At 41.2% G+C, this 19,017-nt stretch overlaps 1 protein-coding gene across 25 annotated transcripts in view; it reads left to right on the forward strand.

The window, feature by feature from the left end:
• dlg2 (discs, large homolog 2 (Drosophila)) overlaps positions 1-19,017 on the forward strand; it is a 153,467-nt gene that overhangs the window by 82,506 nt on the left and 51,944 nt on the right. Inside the window, exon 1 of one of the 25 annotated variants that reach the window (XM_044042708.1) lies at positions 3,493-3,812. The exons of 23 other annotated variants lie outside the window; for them this stretch is intronic. In XM_044042708.1, coding sequence (XP_043898643.1) covers positions 3,729-3,812 — 84 coding nt within the window. In that variant the 5' untranslated portion in view covers positions 3,493-3,728. Of the gene's footprint in view, positions 1-3,492; positions 3,813-11,588; positions 12,011-19,017 lie in introns of those variants that run through there. One more of the 25 variants, XM_044042705.1, reaches the window with a different exon arrangement.

Consider the following 19,017-nt stretch of genomic DNA (forward strand, 5'->3'; position numbering starts at 1 on the left):
ATTTGATACAATTAAATGGATGCAAAGATGGACAGGACTTCCTTCATGTACACATGACTCAATTTAAGTCTTATCATTATTACAAATGCCAGTTTGTAAGGTTTGGGAAGGCTTTTAAATCTCGCTTTTGATGCCCAGAGGCATTTTTTGCGTTCGACGAAATATCAAAACACTTATTTCTCGCCTCGATCTCTAAATAAGAGGTGTTCACTTTGAAAGAAAACATTTCAATCGAATCATTTCATTTATTTTTTTGCCAAGGGAGCCACTGCAGAGGGGCTGAAGAGCCACGTGTGGCTCTCGAGCTGTAGGTTGAAGACCCCTTTCCTACGACACATGACTTCCATCTTTGCCCATTATCGCTATGCTCACTAGAGGTGAAATATGAATATGAGTTCCTGTAAGATGCTCATATGGGCTTTTGATTGGAGGCTAAATGGTAGATCTGGGTTGCTCACACCAACCAAACTCTTTAACATGCAGACCAAAATGTCACAGCAGATGTTCGAGATGAAGACCAAGGAGAAACCAAAAAATATTTATCTGTAAGATGCTGTCAGTCCCCCGTTTTACCATAATTGAACACTCCGTTATGGGACAAATCAGAACAGGAGGAGTCGGGCAAAGAGAAAAACAACGCAGCCACGTCATCCTCCCCACCCTGTACTTAATCATTGTTCAGCTGTGTGGTGTCATCTTTCCTGGCAATTAGCTCGCAACGCTCCCACTCTTTAGTGACAGAAGGGCAGCCGTGCTATTACAGGACGTTAGTCCGGAATACGCTGTCAACACACACCCCGAATGGGAGGAACGGTCTATTTTTCCCCCTCTCTCGTGCTTCTGTTGCAGGATCATTTCAATGCAAAGCAAGTCAGCTGGCTGATGAGAGAGAGGGTTAGATTTAAAGCCCAAAGGTAAAATACAGAACGTATTGGTCCAGAGAAAGATGAGGGAACTGCATGTGACAGCAGTGCTAATAAGACTCATTATGAGGTGTTGAGATGTCGGCCCCTGGCACATTAATGAAACACATCTTTACTTGTGATCTTTGCGGTTTACAGTATACTGATCCTTCCTCTGCCCGCACCTTTTGCACTGCACAACAGCAAATGCATCTATTTCTGTCTTTAATCACATCACCTGCACCCAAAACCTTAAGCTTGATTTATCGTGGTGTGGGGTTGCAGCAAACCTTCAGAGACCAAGCCATTATGCAGTGTAATTACACATTGAGGCCATGGTGGGGTTTTTTTTTTAAACAAGTTTCTGAGGCTGGTGGAGAATTTTGATGCTGTTGTCAAGACAATGGTAGAGACGGTGTCCGTGTCCACGTCTGTGACACGCATCCAGCAGGCTTGTGTGTGTGTGTGCGTGTGTGTGCCTGTGCACCGTCTGCTCACGCCGATCACCTCTGACTGCTGCAGTGAATGACAGCACATAAACATGGTGAGTGCGCAGCAGTTGTCTGCTGTGCAGCAACGGGACAAGGAGGAAAAACGAAGTTGCCAGGATGTTACTCTTCTCATACAGTATTAATAATATAATACTGTCCCGCTGTAAGCTGTAATACAAAGTAGACGTGGAGGTGCTCTGGGGAAAATGTCCAAAGTTGAGATTCTTACAGTATGATAACCTTCAGCAAAAATATCATGGAATTGCAATTACAACTTTAAAATGTCACCGTCTTCATACCGTCAGTCGACTGATGTCGCACCGAGCTGAAGGGACCGTGTTACGCACAACAAGTGTTAGTGAGGTATCGTTTAAGTCTACAAAAAAAAGACAGGGCTCGGCAGCAAGTTACAGACAATGACATAAAAAGATAAATTAGGGTGCCGCATTGTATCAAGTGTAAAAGAACCTATGAAACCTATGTCACCCTAAGGTGCGAGATTGCTGTTATTTATACTACTGCAAGGGGCTCCTATTTTAATTTTTGCATGCAACCGTGTTTTGTTGGAGGACAGTCTCGTTACGCAACACCCCACACAGCCTCGGTTCGAGCCCCGGTTGGAACAAGGGCGTTTCTGCAGAAGTTTCTCCAGCTTCCTCACACAGTCCAAAAGCATGCAGTATGGGGATTAGGGCAATTTGGGCAACCCGAATTGACCGTAGGTGTGAGAGTGAGAGTGAATGGTTGTTTGTCTATATGTGGCCCTGCGATGGACTGACGAACTGTGCTGGGATTAGCACAGCAGACCAGTCTTCATTTGCTAATGTTCTGGTAGGTCAGGTGTGTTTTAGTAATACATGACTTAGAGTTCAGGCAGTGGCCACATGTCCTCTGTAACACTGAATCCAGAAGTCTTTGGGACAATGAGCTTACTCCTCACTGAATTTATAACGCCAGTAAACTCCAGTTTATGGTCTCAATCACTAGTTTGGGGTCTTCTTCAATACAGCATTTGAGTCAGACAGACCATGAAGCACAGCACTTATTTGGGTCGAGACAAGAGCAGGACATTTTTGGAGTAGCAAGTTTGGGTTATGATTGTTCAGTGAGAATAAACTGTGAGATGCAGCCTGCACAGACAGCTGCAGCAAAATAATGGTACAGATGGACTGAAGACACTAAAACATGGCTAACACACTTCCTGTGGACCCGCAGTGACAAATGAGAAGGAGGAAGAGATAAGCTGTGATTTCTAATCTAAACTCATATTACACATTACAGCATATTTTAATATAAGAAGCTGTAGGTAGACATTAAACGGCTTTGTACAAGGGATGAGCCGATATGAAACTCGGTATTGGTATCATGTCAGCCCGATACTGGTCAGAATACTTGGATTGGATATCAGAATTTTAGCTGAGTCATGTTGTCGGCTGCTAATTTTTTCTTCTTTATGGGAGAAGAATATGTGTTACACTGTGACACTAATGTGTTATTAACAGCTTTGTAGTTTAAAAGGTGTAAACTGACTAACTGATAATGATGTTGGTAGATACTCGGGCTTTTGACATCGGCATCGTTATTGGACGAGAATAAGTAATATCCGTCCATCCTTACTCTGTACGTCGCTCGTGAGCAAACGTTTGCCTTCCACATTTGGCTAAATTAAAGCGCGCACACCAGCTGCTCTCGCTCAGATAATGTCCAGATTGTTCATGCATTGTCTACTGTGAATCCAGAAAATCAGACAATACGCGACAGAGACAGTCAGGCACTGTAGAATTGCTTGTCTTGACATAATAAGACGGGTTCTGTTGTGTGGAGACACCATTTGTGATGTTTCAGTAGTTTTTGCTCTGTGCTGTGATTTACTTCAGGAGGATGAGTGCTGCTGTCGTAGGTATCGTGACAGCAGAGCATCATGCGCCCACTCCTTCTCCCACCCCTCCCTGCACCTCTGTAAACTGGGAGGTGCCAGCTGCGATCTCGTAGCAAGTTTCCATTGGTGCTCAAGATGCTGTTTCCACGTGGAAAACATTAGTCCCTCCTCCCTTTCTCTTCCTTAACCTTTCTCTCCCTCTGTCTCTCTCTTTCTCCCTCCCTGCTCTTGCTTTTATGGTTAACAGAGACCTGACTTTGCTGTGCAGACGCTCTCTCCCTTCCTCACCATCGTCCTGTCTTTTCTTCCTCCCTCCCTCACTCCCTCCCTCTGTGTTTTCCTCTCGCCTGTGCGCTATACTCCGCTGATAAGGACCTCTCAGTCCAGATGGGCAGCAGTTAGAGCCATTTGGGCTGTCCCCGCAGACCAGAGAACATTATAATTGCACCTGTCGCTATGTTTGCCTCTATTTGGTATGCCAAGAAGCTTGGGAGACGACTTGTACAGAACAGCCGGAAAGCTAAAATGCTGAAAGACAAGGTAGGTTTACTGCTGTGCATGCTTTAATGATTTATGGAAGATTATGAATGGGAGAAGACGCAGCATTGTGTCAGGTCTGTGTTAAATTACACTGCTGAGCTCTTCTTTGTATGTTTGCTGTTCCTCTGAGGTACTGTAATGCATGAGAGGTTTTTGGTTCGTGTGATTTACGTGGTGCTGCGGCAGCCGGTGATACTTCACTTCACCTGTTGATAAACAGTGTTGCTGACGTGTGTCAACGATTTCACTCTGGGGGTAAATTACTTGACTTTGCTCAGTGACGTGCTTTTCTGCCTCACGTAATAGAGAGAATAAATATTGAAGGACAGTTTTCTTTTTTGTCTTGTGGAACTCAGAAGCTCTTTCTACTTGCAACTTGTTCAGTAATAGCAGATTCACCTATCTCAGCTGTTCTGGCCCCAAGCAACATTTTTCTTCACCAACGTCTAAGGGAGCGTCTGCCTTTGGCATCGCCAAGCTTTGTCACCACAGACACTGCTCTCACAAGTGCTATATTCACCTGCTGAAGTCGTCACCTGACTGCAAGTTAACTATACAGAGAGATGATAGTTGTTCCTTTTGTCACCGCATTCATGTCATGGGACTATAAATACTGACATGGTTGCAGATCTGTCACTGGCCTACAGTATTGAGATCTAATAAAACTGAGTGAGCACATGTCCTCATCTCATTGGATAGAACTTTCCCATATTCTGACACTTCTGTTAATTCTCTTTCAGCTAAAATACCAGTCATGCACGAAAGCTTTCCTCCAAAAACTTCCATTTTCTGGGAACATTCGTGCTCCAAACCGGCGCCTGCACTCTAGGGTCAAACTCGACACCTTGCCGGCTCCTTGTCAGGGTCTAACATGTCAGTATGTTGTTTGTTTTCTGCAACACTTAATTACCACGAGCCAACACTAATCTCTCCACACACTTACTGTGTGATGTATTGAGCTGTGTTGTCTCTAGGGTCTGCTAATAGGATTTAGACTTTGGCCTCACTTTCTTGTGACACACAATTTCAGCACTGTCTGATCAAGACCATCTCTTGTGGTTTCTTTTTTGCCAAGTTTTGTCACCGAAGTTAAAATTGAGTTTTAAGCTTGAATGAATTCACTTGTCAAAAGTAAAGATGAAATTGAATGGGTGTAACATTAGCCTCGTGGCTGTGTTGTTCATCATGTACTGGTCCAGGTTTTAACAGAGCTGTACTGCACGTCCATCATGTCCACTTCCGTAGAGGCTGTATACCTCATTAGAATGAGAGTTACTCCACCTAAACAAAACAACAAAATCATTCACACTAGGTAAAAAACATAATTCTCAAAGGAGCTAAAGAAAAAACTACATCTGTCTTCTACCGTTTTATTCTCCACATGAGGGTCCCTGGTGGCGGTGGTGCCAAAGGCGGGGGTACACCCTGGACAGGTCACCAGTCCATCACAGGGTCACATACTCACATATGGTCAATTCAGAGTGTGCAGTTTGCCTACTCCCCAGATCTGCATGTTTTTGGACTGGACTGCCCTTGTTCAGACCGGGTCAAGAAACTTTCAAGCGTACCAGAATATAGGAGATGAGAAGATGGGGAGACAATGTTCTCATTGATGTTATACATTCATCTGCACATAAACCCTCTTGAGGAGGGTTGGTCATCCATTCACCTTTCCGTGCATAGCTCACTGTAAGTTCATTTTGTTCTCTGGAGGGTGCCTGGTTTGATTGGATTCTTCTTCAGTAGGCAGTGGTGAGACAACAGAATTAAAACTCTTTAACTACGATGAGGGTACCTCTGTCTGTGCTCAAAGTCACCTTCTCGTTCACTGTGAATAGGCGAGGTTAATGAATTCCCAAACTTCTTCCTACTGTTGTTTTTGTTTGTTTTAAGCAAAATGAAAAATAGCTTTGGCTACAAGCCATTTTTTTGACCTTTACGCCATCTGGGGCCCATGGGGTCCTTTTCCCTTTTTCCTTTTGTCATGCTTTGACACACATTTTGTCATCATGTCTCACGCTCACAACTTCCACCGTAGCCCGGGTCACAGCTCGTCAATCCGAGAACCCCCCCCACCACCATCCCCACCCCCACCACCACCACCTCCACCTCCCCGCCCTCCACAGCGAGTGAGTAGCAAGGCCATGTTTACATGAACAAAAAGCCAGTCTGCTGCTTAGCAACAAATGCTTGCGAGTGTTTGCGTGTGTGGGGGCTTACACAGTGCTGAAGTAGAGTGCTTACATTTTACCTAATGGCCTAAGGTGCAGGGTGGACGGGACCAGTAATAGACACAATGCTTTGAAGTGATGCTTTTGCAAACAATGTAGGAATCGCAGCGATTCTACAGTACATATGTGGTGAAATAGTGCAATACTATTGTGGATGCACCAAAAGGAGAATTCAAATGTGTTGTTTTAGATTTGCAGTTACATATTTGAGGTGTATTAACCCCTGAGCTCACTTATTAAATGACCTGGTTGGACTGTGGTAGTACAAAGTATATGCTTATAAGAGAATGTGTAATAATGGTGCTGTATATACATGTGTAAAACACTGACAAAGGCACATGGGAGTTGATTTTCCCCTTCTCAGAGCAACACCTAATTGTATCTCTGTGCTATTTCAGACCAGCAGTGTTCTCTCTTGCGTTTCTTAGTCACATATCTGCTGCTGCTGCTGTTGCTGACTGTGCTTACAGAACTTGGAACATTTTCCAGTGGTGAAGAATTTAGGCTTGTCTTGGCTTTAAATTGCGGTGATGTCATTGTTTTATTGTTTTTGCCGTGCCTTTCCAGAGAACAGTTTCTCAGTGTTGCTCCCTTCAAAAACACTAACGGCGCTGTCGATAACTCAGAGAAGGATAAACAATACCCACTGAGTTTAAATTCAGGCTATTAAATAAACGAAATTGCAAGTCATTTTTCAGTTCAGGTGATTGTTGTTTGGCCCTTTGCTCTGTCTCAGCAAATATCTAAATTGTTTACAGTTCCTCTGCCGGAACAAAACCTACTTATTATTCTATTTTTGATTAAAACAGACATCTCACCTGCAGAAGAACCAGTCAGTGCAGCAGAGCTTTGAAATCAAATTGGAAAGTAAGCCCTTTTCAATAATCAGATATGAATTATCCATCTAAATGTAACGAGACGTCAACTCCCTCAAAGAAAAGGCATCTTTAATTTCCTAGTTCTATAAATGGCCATTATTATCCCCACTGCAGACTGTTATTTGTTGTATGTCATACAGAAAGTTTCTAATTTTAAAATGTATTTCTTTTCTTTTTTTAAAAATGTGTTTTTGTCAGAGATAATTGGAGCAGAACATTAATAACAGAAGCACAGTGTCCACACAGAGCCTGCTGTGTGGTTATGTCGTGGTCATTATCTGCAGTTTCTCGGTACATGTTTGGTCTGCAGCCTCCCAGAGATTCTCACTTGAAAGCTGTGTCACAACAATTCAAAGTACATGTATTATGTAATGCTAGTGTCGTCTAGGCTAATAAATGCAAAGGAAAAGAAGAAGGAGAATTTAAGAGCTCCATCTGGATTAGTCAGTGAAATGAGCAAAGCGGTGCTTATGGGGTGGGAAATTAGATATTTACTATATTATATACTATTATATTTTCATCCTGGCTGATTTTGCAACCACTTCAAAATGACATTGTTTGCATCTGCCTTTCTTTTTTTCACAATGGTTATAGCAATACACCACTCCCCAATAACCTCTTCAAACTAATATCATACTCCTGCTTTGAGCTACCTTTTACTCCAGAGTGGAGGCTTTTTTTCTTTTCTTTTTTTATAGTGGGGTGTCCTTGTGGCTGATTGGATATGTTGCATAACCACAACCTTGCTGGATAGATTTGTGCTGGGGACCTTTGATGCGTGTCTGCTTTTCTCCTGTTCCACATCCTCGCCCACAAAGAAATCAAAAAAATCGATATTGGAGAATAGAACGAAATGAGGTGAGTTGTCATTGTCGGCGTGCCGAAATGGGCGACTCCAAATTCTCATGACAACACGTGAAAATTGTTCTGGTCTTTCGCACGTCTTTGTTTGGCCCTCACTGTTAACAGGTGGGTTTTCGTCTTGAAATATCACGTCCCAATTCGGTGAAAAAGTTGGCATAATATTGATAAAAAGGTAGATGCAAAGGAGTTCCGCAGAAGCATTTTAAGCAAATAAAAGAAGGATATTTAGAAACCATGTGAGAGGTTCCCTCACTGGGAAAAACAATAGAAACAGCAGAACGACTGTTGAGACGTGGATACGGAGCCGATGAGGAAACCACAGCGTTCCTCCACTCGGTGCACGAAGCGAAAATTCCGTTAATAATGAATGAAAGCAGCGACAAAACACTGCAGTGTGTCAACAACTTTATGAGAGTGGATCAAGTTGTTATCCCTGTTATCCTTTCAATGTGGTGAAAGGAACTTTTTTTCTTTGGTGAGCTCACTGCCACTATTTGATTTATAGCAGTTCATGGAATTTTCTTTAACTGAATCTTTTGAAAATGTGGTTAAAATTTGTGATATGCTTCAATGGAGGCCTAGCTATCATACCGTAATGGCCCCCGAACTGTGTAAAAGGGATAAATGACAATATTTTAATGAACACGTCAATTTTGCACTAGTTTCCACAAGTTCACTTAGTCATCCACTCCCAAGTGAGTGAGAATCTCCGCACATCGGTCTTCCTTCCCTCTCTGTCACTCTGTCACTGATAACCCATTCAGGGCTACCTTCAAATGGCAGCTCGCTCTCCAAACACACAGGATTAATCTGTGTCTACAGCTGTCCACAGTGAGCTGCGCTTTATTCCAAAGGACTTAGCCTTGATCACAGCAACCCCCACAGCAGCTCAGTGGCTGTCTGCTGTCAGAGATATCATAATTACAAAACTGAGTAAGCACAAAAAAGCCAACAAAATTGTAAATAAATATGACAGAGGAGGGGCTTTGCGTAATACTGCAGAGATGCAACATTTATTTTATGTACAAGTTTTGTTTTTCAGAAGAGATAAAAACTTGAGTTTTTCCAAAAGTCATAGTCAAAGTTATGATCATGGGGACGAAAAAAGAAGGCTGTGTCGCTGTCGTCTGAGAGAAGAATTGAAGACTGTGCCCCAAATCTCGGGTGTTTTCTTTGAGCAGGCGGTGTTTGTAATCTGCTGACAAAGGTTCAGCGTGGAAGGGAAAAAAGAAAACCGCTGAGATTGCCTGTGCAGTGTTTCAAACTCCAATCTATGAACATAAATTGGAAATGCTTATAGCCCGAGTTTAACTGTTGAAGAAAGTGTGAGGTTGATGTGGAGCAGCTGCATCTCAGTGGGAATGGTCTGAGTCACGGTCGAGAAGGATTCACTGTCAGCGTCATCTGAAAAACATCCCTTTTCCCCTGGAGCCTCCTCAAACACACTCATCACGAACAACCCTGGTTCTTGCTCATCTTTGCTGGAAATGGTGGTTTTCACCACTGCAAGAAAAACACTTTGCCCGATAAATGCAACCCCAGTGTTGGGCTTGTTACTCTAGTAATGTAGTATATTACTTATTAATCCTAACCATTTTTAAAGGTAAAAAAAAAATGGTTTGTTTCCAAAACAGATTTGTTTCAGTATGCCTTATTACTTGTCTGTTTTACTGTTCTTAACTTGGAAACTGGTATTTTGGGCATGTCGGTTTAATGTCGTGCCAAATATTCTTTTTTTTGGTAATTACAGTTCAGCTTTCCAATATAAACAAGCCTATTAGACTGTATATACCAAACTAATAGTATAGATTCGGTGTTCCAAGCCTTTTGTTCTGGAAATTAATTGTTTTCCTTGGAATTAAACAGTTTATTATCTATCACAGGGGAATTTAGAAATACCACACCAAAATAAGACTACAGACAGTACGACCACATTGGAAAATAGGCTAAAATGAGCTAAATCTGTAGTGAGTAACTTCTAAACGTAGATAAATGTCTTTTGCACTAAAACCATTGTCAGTTGAATTCACACAATGCTAGTGGTGTTGAGATCTCATGTCGCTCGGTGACATCCCGAAGCACCACACAGGAAGTGACCAAAGCAACGGCAACATCATGTTAGTAAAGCGAGAGGGCTGCAAACTGATTTGAACATGGACTTAAAGCACAAAGAAATACTCACAGTTTTAATATCAACCTATTCATCCGTTTCTGTTAATGATGTTTAAATGGCCAAGGAACAGCAGAAGTCCCAAAAGAATCCCTCTTTCTCTCCCATCTGTCTTTACCTTTTTTTTTTTACTCTGATAATGTCATAGTGACAAAGCAGCAGCCATTTGCTGCATGGGAACTATCTCCTTTTCGATAATGGATCAGCACTCCAGTAGCCTGATGGCTCAGTGGGTTTTTGAGAGGGCCAGTACAGAGTAGCTGCTGAGTGTAACAGGAGTTATCTCTGTCATTTTTAAGCCTTCCCGACATGTCTGCTCCCATTTGAGTAGGTTGAGTCTAATCCTGCGCTCTCTGGTGCTGAGGCAGAAAGTTCTGCTGTTCCAGGTACCATGGGCTTGAAGCCTCAGTTGTTCCAACATCCATACGTCTGTTCAAGAGAGCCACACAAGTGTGTGTGGGAGGGAGATGGGCACGGGTTGGTTAAGAGAGAAGAGGTCATTGAAAAATGTGCAAATGAAAGAGACAGAAGAGACAGAGAGAGGGACGAATATGAGGAGAGACGGGCAGGTAGTTGAAGAAGCTGCTCATTTCTGTCTTCTCAGACTGAGCCTCGCTTCCTCTGATTGCACCAATCACAAGAGTCAGACGAAAGGTTAAAGTTGTTTTTATTCTAAGAATTCTATCAGCTTGTAGGGTTGATTTACATCCCACTAAGTTGTTTTTCTTATATTGTAATTCTTCCTCAGGTTTTTTGTCCTTGAGTAGAAACAAAATGAGGATACATCACTGACATCATTTATTCCCTAGCTCCTTACCCTAATCTTAACCCTAACGACAAGCAATTGCCTAACCTGAACCCAATTCTCACCCTTACTCTAAAACCAGGCCTTAACCTTGAAAAAGCACTTTAAAGTTGTAGGGCCCAGACAAATTAATGTGCCCATAAGGTCAAAATGTCCCAACAAAGACAAAACTAGACCAAAAAGAAACTAATTTTGCCACAAAAAAAACAAAACTTATCAAAATCAATTAAATAAATCCATTTAATCCAATTACATTGACAACACCAAATAGATTTGAACATCTGTCCACTCATATTTCTTAATACTTAAATAATATACCATGTGATTATGATGTGTCACTGTTCGGATTGGCGTTTGTGAGGTGGGTCCTCTTGCGCCATCTCTTTTCCTGATGTGCTCCATTGATCTGTTTCTAATCTAGTTTTGGCTTTCTGACAGTGCTGGCTTCCCTCAGGCATTAATTATGCCTCCATGTGAGTTATATCAGTGGGCTTCAGCACCCGGCTCTCTGGCCTGCCTAATCCAACCAGATCCACATCTTTGGCCCAGCCACTGCTGCTCTCATCCAATCAGATATATTGAATATGTGTCGCAAGTGTTTCCCACTGGCCTACACCCCCCAGAGCGATATCGCCCATCTGTCCTCGACAGTTCCGCTACATCCATTGTCCTCCAATTTAAAGAATGCACTTAGTTGCACAGCTGTATAGAGGGCAGATGTGTCCAGTGCAGGGCCTTTAATCTACCCAAACTGGACGAGACGCTCTGTTTAAAGGCACAGATGGACTTTTTTTCACTTCCAAAGAGGTTGTGAGGAATCACTAGACTCAACCTCTTCACTGGGATGTCTTTACTAAGATGCTTTGCTGTTTTTAGAAGCTGTGTCATCTCCTTGGTGACCTCACTCAGTTAGGGTACAGTTAGATGTACTAAAATTCACCATGACTTTCATGGCGAAACGACGATGGGACGCCTTGACGAACAGCTCATCTCTGGGCCACACTTTCCATGGAGGAAGCGTTCCGAACCTTTTGCCCCCTCCACGCTCTGAGGGTGTAGGAACCCTGAAGAAGAGACTGTCCATGGACATCCTGCGGGGCTGGGCCCCGGACTTAGGGAACCTCAGTATGGGTCTGAATCTGAATTTGAACCCCGTGAAATGGCCCTCTCTTGTTACGGTCTGCAAGTGGAAAGAGAACCTGACAGGGAAGCTGAAGAGGAGACTCTCTGGTACTGATGACGAATCACAGGTCAGAAAACTGAACATGCATATCTTGAAGGGTCTTAATTATGTAGTTTTGGATTTAGGACTTTTATTGATATGGCATATTGGCGACCTGTCCAGGCTGTACCCTGCCTTTCACCCTATGTCAGCTGGAATTGGCACCAGCAGCCTCACAACCCTCATGTGGAGGATAAAGCAATAGAAGATGGATGGACAAACAAAGTTCCATTATGAAAGTGTGAGTTAAAATACACTGAGAGGACACTGAGTCCGTTTATGCAACAGTAATCAACCGCTCCTCTAGTTTCATAGTTTTTTTTTTTTTTGTTTTTTTTTACAATTTTGTACATGCCGTGTAATTAGAACAGTGGCTTCCCATCCAACAGTTGCCTTAAATTTATGGAATTCATTAAATTGCAGTTATTTCCTATTAGAGTTCCCTTGTATCTGCTAATGGAGTTGCTGACTGGTGATCTGTCACATCAGCAGCCACTGGCTGTTTTATAGGTTTTGAATGAGTTCATTTCCACGGCTCTTAGGGTTGTTTCATTAAAGCAAGGTAGAAATGTTATGTCTTCTGTATCTTCCATTTAGTGTTATATTGTTGCTGTTTAAACAGGTGAACCTGTTGGCCAGTTAAGGATGAGGTCAGTTTCACTGTAAGTACCATCTCTACTGTAGCTATTAATGGGATATTTGGACCATTCATCTTCTTTTGTGTTTCTCTGTGTGTAACAGTAATGGGGGTTAATGTCAGAGCCCTTTTAAAATTCATCTTGTGAGCAGTTTTATTCACATTAGAAGCGATGTATGTAAGCTATGTACAACATTGACCTTTAGCATTTGAGGCATTACAGCAGGGGTAGGGAACCTATGGCTCGGGAGCCAGGTGTGGCTCTTTTGATGATTGCATCTGGCTCGCAGATTTCGGCTTTTCAGATAAAACATAAAATATTATCACTTGTTTTAATCCATCCATCGATTTTGGAAGTGGAGGAAACGCAAGTGAATGACATAAATGCAGCACCGTTCTATTCCCTGGCTTTGGATGAGTCAACAGACGTAAGTCATTTGTTGCAGTTCAGTGTGATTGCAAGATATGCTGCTGGTGACACACTGCGTGAAGAGTATTATAACAACATTATTTAAAAGAATAAATTCAGAGGCTTATTATACTCACATTTAGTTAAATTCAGTCTTAAAATATATTATATGGCTCTCACTGAAATAAATTTGCAAATATTTTGCTTTCATGGCTCTCTGAGTCAAAAAGGTTCCCGACCCCTGCATTACAGCAATCCCAGTTCAAAACATTGCATTAACATGGTTCAGGAAGGTTGCCAGATTGAACAAAAATACAGAAATGAGACGCTGCACGTATACATCGTGTTACACGGTGTTCATGCACATGCGTAACTATCCCTTTATCTGTTCTATTTTAATAAACGTTGAACCTATTTGGTTAATTTATGAGTTTCAGCAACAGGTGGGAAGTGAAAGTGTGTCTGCTTGAGAGCAGCAGCAGATAATTATTTTATGAAGAGCGGGTGACAGGGTGAGAAGCTGAAATCTGAAGCTCCCGATGTTGCTTCTCTGTCCAGGAGAAAAGTATCCACATCAGCATGTCCGTCACCGTATCTTCGTCACAATTCTCTCCTTAGTAAGACATCTGTATTTAATCATGTATCCTCCGCATACCCTTGTTTTTCTTCTCCTCTGATTGAGACGTTTTTGGGAGGGTTACAGACTAAAGAGGCTTTTTAGGTGTTCTCTGCTGGCATCCTGTGTGTTGAAATGCCACTAGCTGTGTTATTGGGTGCATGAAGTAATGTAGGGAGGAGAGAGGGGAATGACATCACAACTAGCAGCCTTTAATTATAGTATTATTGCTGTATTATTATTAGAAGTATTACAGATACTTGGCATTTACAAAGTATACGGTAGAAGTTATCCAAGACATCGTTGTGCAAGCTGTTATTCTATACTGTGAAATGTCTCTCAGTATGCTGACTTCCTCACATTAATCACAGAGCAAACATATGTTGGATGCACAAGGTAATAATTTAGCACTGAATGCTTCACTTGCTGCATGAGATGACTAATTCAGGATTGAGCCGAGCCAAACACTCCTCACTCCTAATGAGTGCCCTCATGGTGTTTTTGGCTAAATGTATTCCTGGTATTAGCATATGATGCATCAACTAACAAGTGAAAACAGGCTGAATCATGAATTTAAATTTGACAGACTATATTATATGACATTCCCCGTATCCCTCACTTTCCACTTTTGTGAAGCACATCACTAATCTGCTAAATAAATGTAGTTATTTTGAGATTTATTAATTTAATAGTGACAATAATGTCACTCAGCAACTGAGACTTTGATGATTGTGAGTAACATCGTGAGAGTAAGCAAACTCCATTGTTTAGACCAGGTCGATCCCAAACGTCCCAGCATCCTTGTGTGTTTTAATGGCTTCATGTGGTGTGTTATGGGGACCTAATGGTGTGTTTTTATACCTACATGTACTCATTACCAAGAAATGGTTATTATGGTTCACATGGTGGATTTGTGGTTAGTACTGTTGCCTTGCAGCAGGAGGACTCGGGTTTGCGACCCGGTCCGAACAGGAGCCTTTTTGCATGGAGTTTGCATGTTTTCCTTGGTGTGTGTTGGTTCTCCTGTTTCCTCCTACAGTTCAAAAACATTGGGCATTCTAAATGAACCCTTGTGTGAATGTGAGAGGGAGTGGTAGGCAATGAATGATTTAATGAAATTGTCATCATATGATCCTGGAGACTGGATTTACTACAAGTATTGTTCTAGGCTGTGCTGCAGTGTTTTATTTGGCTATCAGACAGTCAGAAATACTACTGGTAACTATTTCCAACTGATATTTGTCAGTAAAATGTCGGTGCAGAGCTGTGCTACAGCTGTCTATTTTGAAAGAGTGGTACATAGTGAGAAAATAAATGGAAGATGAAGGGACATTTTGTGACATTTTGGGGTTGCCATATCAAAGGTTTTTAGTTTTCAGCCTTTGTTTTTTTATGTTTTGATTAGAACAAACTTTCCTTTATATCTCAGTTCAATGTAAACAGATCCTGCAACAACATACTGTATGGACCCTTATTCATATAAGAGAGGGGAAGGTACAGTCTTGATATGTATCAAGAAGTGGCCTCAACTTGGCAACTACTAAGTCTCAGCCATACTTACCTTGAGCTGTTTATGTGCTCTGAGTTACCACTCTTTGTTGAATGCTGAATGCAACACAATGCCACTTTGTTGGAATAAATGACCAAGGCAGTGTGCCTGTCATTCTCAGCCCTAAATCAAAGGCAGAATGTATGCGAGTCGAGCAGAGGGGGCGGGGATAACTGGAAGACACACACACTTGCACACATACTGTAAGGCGGTCGCTTCTCTCACTGACTGATTCATGGTACTCCACATAGCTTTTTTTTTTTATCAATTTTGTATTTGATTTTCTCTGAAAATACATTATATTTCATTTGTGGGAAAACAGTGGATATGCATTAAAGATGTAAGTGTAACTTACTGCTGGTTAGTCAGGCCTTCAAGTTGAAGCTGAACTGAAAGTGCCCCCATGTGGCAGGTTTGATATATTGCAGAAAAGGCAGTGAATGTCAGAGAACCTCAGTGCACCTTCAGTTCATGGGAAGATGAAGGTTATTGTTGTGATTCATTTATGTTTTCATATGAATGCATCCAAATTATGCACCTTATATTAAATGTACAGTATATTTCATATTTATTATGCACCAAACGGTGGTGAAGTGGATTGCATTGTCGTCTGTTGTATGTTCTCCCCATGTGTCCAGGGATAAGTGGTAGAAAATAAATTAAGGAATATTTTATTTTCCAGTACAAAGGTCAGCATAACTGGGGAAAAAAACTGTTTCTGGCTTCACCACAGCTTCTTATGTAGTTTTTCAGTGAAAATGTTTGAATAATAGTTGATCATTTTGTCAAGAGTTTGGGCTCAAACTAGTTAATGAGGCTTTTGCAAATAACCGCAGGCCAAATGTTGATGGCACAGGATGGAAAAGTGGCCTATTAAAGCAGTTCCACTTTGCTACCACCTATCCCACCCATCGTTCTGGCGATGACTGTGGTCCTTAGCGACAGAGTGCTGAGTGGATGAGAGCTGCTAAATCAAGTGGCACCGGCTCACTAAATGACCTGTCAAGATTTTGATTAGCTCATCTTGGGTTTGTGTCAAGGGTCAAATTTTCCGGATACAGGGACAATAAAATCCAGGCACACACACAGATCTGCATACACACATTTGCTTGAAGCTCAGTATAGTCGATTGGCCTGTATTGTTCCATCGAGAAAAATTAATTAGATGTTAAACAATGAAAAAAGTGCACATTAGATAGTAACTTGTAATGTAAAGCTTAATTTAAACCACAAAAAACACTGATTCAAAAAAAGTGAAAATGTATGCTGGAGTAGAGTGGTTTGAGTCCATGGTCTTTTGTGGGTGTAAAGTGAATGTAGATCTCGGTAGTTTGCCTCAATTGTTTCTTGGTAAAACAACTGGCAAGTAGGTTGTACTGAGTCCGAAATTATTTACAGTAAAATATTGATCTCATAATTGATCATCAATATTGATTTCAATCCAGACATCACTGTCAGGTAGTGAATATCATTAATTGAATAAAATTGAAAACATGGTAGGGCCCACAACATATCTTTCTGGAACCCCTTATACATACAGACCCCTGGCACAGCCTCCAGGAACAATTTGGGGTTGTTGCCCAATGACACTGTGGCACATCAGCCTCACATTAACTTGTTAAATGAAGGAAAGCATTTACTTTGTACAGGAAATAAACATAGACGGACAAGTTTGAATCCACACTGGTGAGGGTTCACGTATTGTGAGAGAAATATTCAAATTTAGGATTTTAAGTATTATCTCTTAATTACTGCAAACACCGTTATCTCTTCTGCAGTACAAAGGGGCTTCTAGAAAATGGGTGCTGAAATGTAAAAATAAGATATTTGTATTGAGTGCGTAGTGAGGGAAAAAAAGGAGAATAGAGCTTTAAAAAGAGTGGGTCAAGTTCATCTGCTCCATTTCATTTCCTGGAATCAATGGTTTGTAATGCATTAGCTTCACCGGGTGAAATCTGCTGTAACGTTAACTGACAGGCATAGAATAAAGAATAAAGCATCATGTGATATGCAAATGAAAATGAAAAGTGCTTGTTAAAGACAATAGAGGCAGATATCTTTCCAGTCCAATGATAAATTGGATTTATTTTAAGTTACTGCCTTTTAGAATTTTGTTTGGAGTATGGGTGGTGAATCATTTCTAAATAATCTGATTTGGCTTGCATTACATTGACAGTGCATTGACTTCTAATGAAGTCCATGCCAATATGGAGGCATGAGACCATTTATTCCTCCTGGCTGTGATTTGTTGGATTGCTCCTGGTAGTAATAAATAATAAATTAAATTTGAAAAGTTCAGATACTGAACGATTCCTTAACCTTTCAGAAACAGGGAATGTGACGTTTTTATTGATTGATTGATTCATTCATTTATTCATTAATCTACTTTTTTGTCCTCCACATGAAGGTTGTGGGGCTGCTGGTGCCAATCCCAGCTGACATACTGTAGGGTGACAGGTGGTGTACACCTGGACAGGTCGCCATTCCATCACAGACTTCTTTATTTATTGTTTAACTTTTTTGACGGATCACCGAAAGTGAAGTAGTTCACAAATATTTGAGGTTAAAGTCTTACAAGGGGTTGTTTGGTGGCAAGTGATAAAGTGACCAAAACAAGAGACGTCCATCAAGCAGCGGGTATTGGAAAATCCATGTTCTTTTTTTTTTTTAGACCTAAACATGTGCCTAAACCTAACCACAGGTTACTCACTGTGGCTAAAACTAACCATATTCATAACCAGGATTTACTCAAAGCTCCACAAACAGTCACTACCATGTAAATAAGTTCTCTCATTTCTTTACAGAAAAATAGATTCCTTAAAGCGCCATTAATCATGTAGTTTAGTTCTATAGGATCGTATTGTAATTTTACTGTGTCACTGAAGATGTATACAGTCATTCATCATGACTTTAGTGTTTGGTTTATTACTTGGCTGTTTTCTAGTATGGGTTATTTAGTGCACTCCTTCCCAGATACTGTGTTGGGACCCACAGATGGGTCACAGTAAATCCATTTTGGGTTGCCAAAGAAACTGTGTAGATTGTTTATCAAACATACTGTATATCTCATGCTGGCTGCTTTACCTGTTAAAATGTCTTACATGTTTTACAGAAATGTCAGTTAAAAAAATAGAACTATTATATTATGCTCATATTTACTCCTGTCACAACTTGCAGTATATTTAAAAAGTTTGGCAAATATTACCTGTTACAATTTACGCGCAGGCTCTGAAGAGATTGCCTCTTAGCAATGATGAATTCTGTGGATGCCTCAAGGACACATGGGATTACCTTCAGTTCGACAAAATGGAGGACATTTATCAAGCTTCTACAGCTCTTTTCATCTCGGATCCATTTGTCTCTATTTACTAAAGAGAGAAGGTGTGTCTCGGGCGATATCTACCTTCACTCTCTCCGGTTCAGATGTGTAAAATCACATAATATGAGAATGAAAATGTATGCCGGTGGCCTTTAAACCTGACTGACCACTGCAGTAAATGAAACTGTCTGAAATGAACGTCTGGGAAAAAGTAGGTGAAATGTGCTGCAGTATTTTGTCTCGCGCACACTCATAACGAGAGAGACAATTGCCCAGCCTGAATGGAATGGAGCATAAAAGAACGATGATACGATCTCTTAATAGTTCAGACAATGAATCGCGTTTGCAGCAATGATGACTATTTCAGCAAATGCAAAATGCACGGCATTAAGTCAATTTACCCTCAGTTTACCCCATTAAGTGTGATGGCAATGTGTTCATTGAACAGTATATTTTGAAACAACATCAAATTTAGGATCTACTACTATTACTGTGGACTTTAGGA

The sequence above is a fragment of the Solea senegalensis genome, linkage group LG13 (genome assembly GCF_019176455.1).
Source record: "Solea senegalensis isolate Sse05_10M linkage group LG13, IFAPA_SoseM_1, whole genome shotgun sequence".
In the NCBI taxonomy this organism is placed as follows: Eukaryota; Metazoa; Chordata; class Actinopteri; order Pleuronectiformes; family Soleidae; genus Solea; species Solea senegalensis.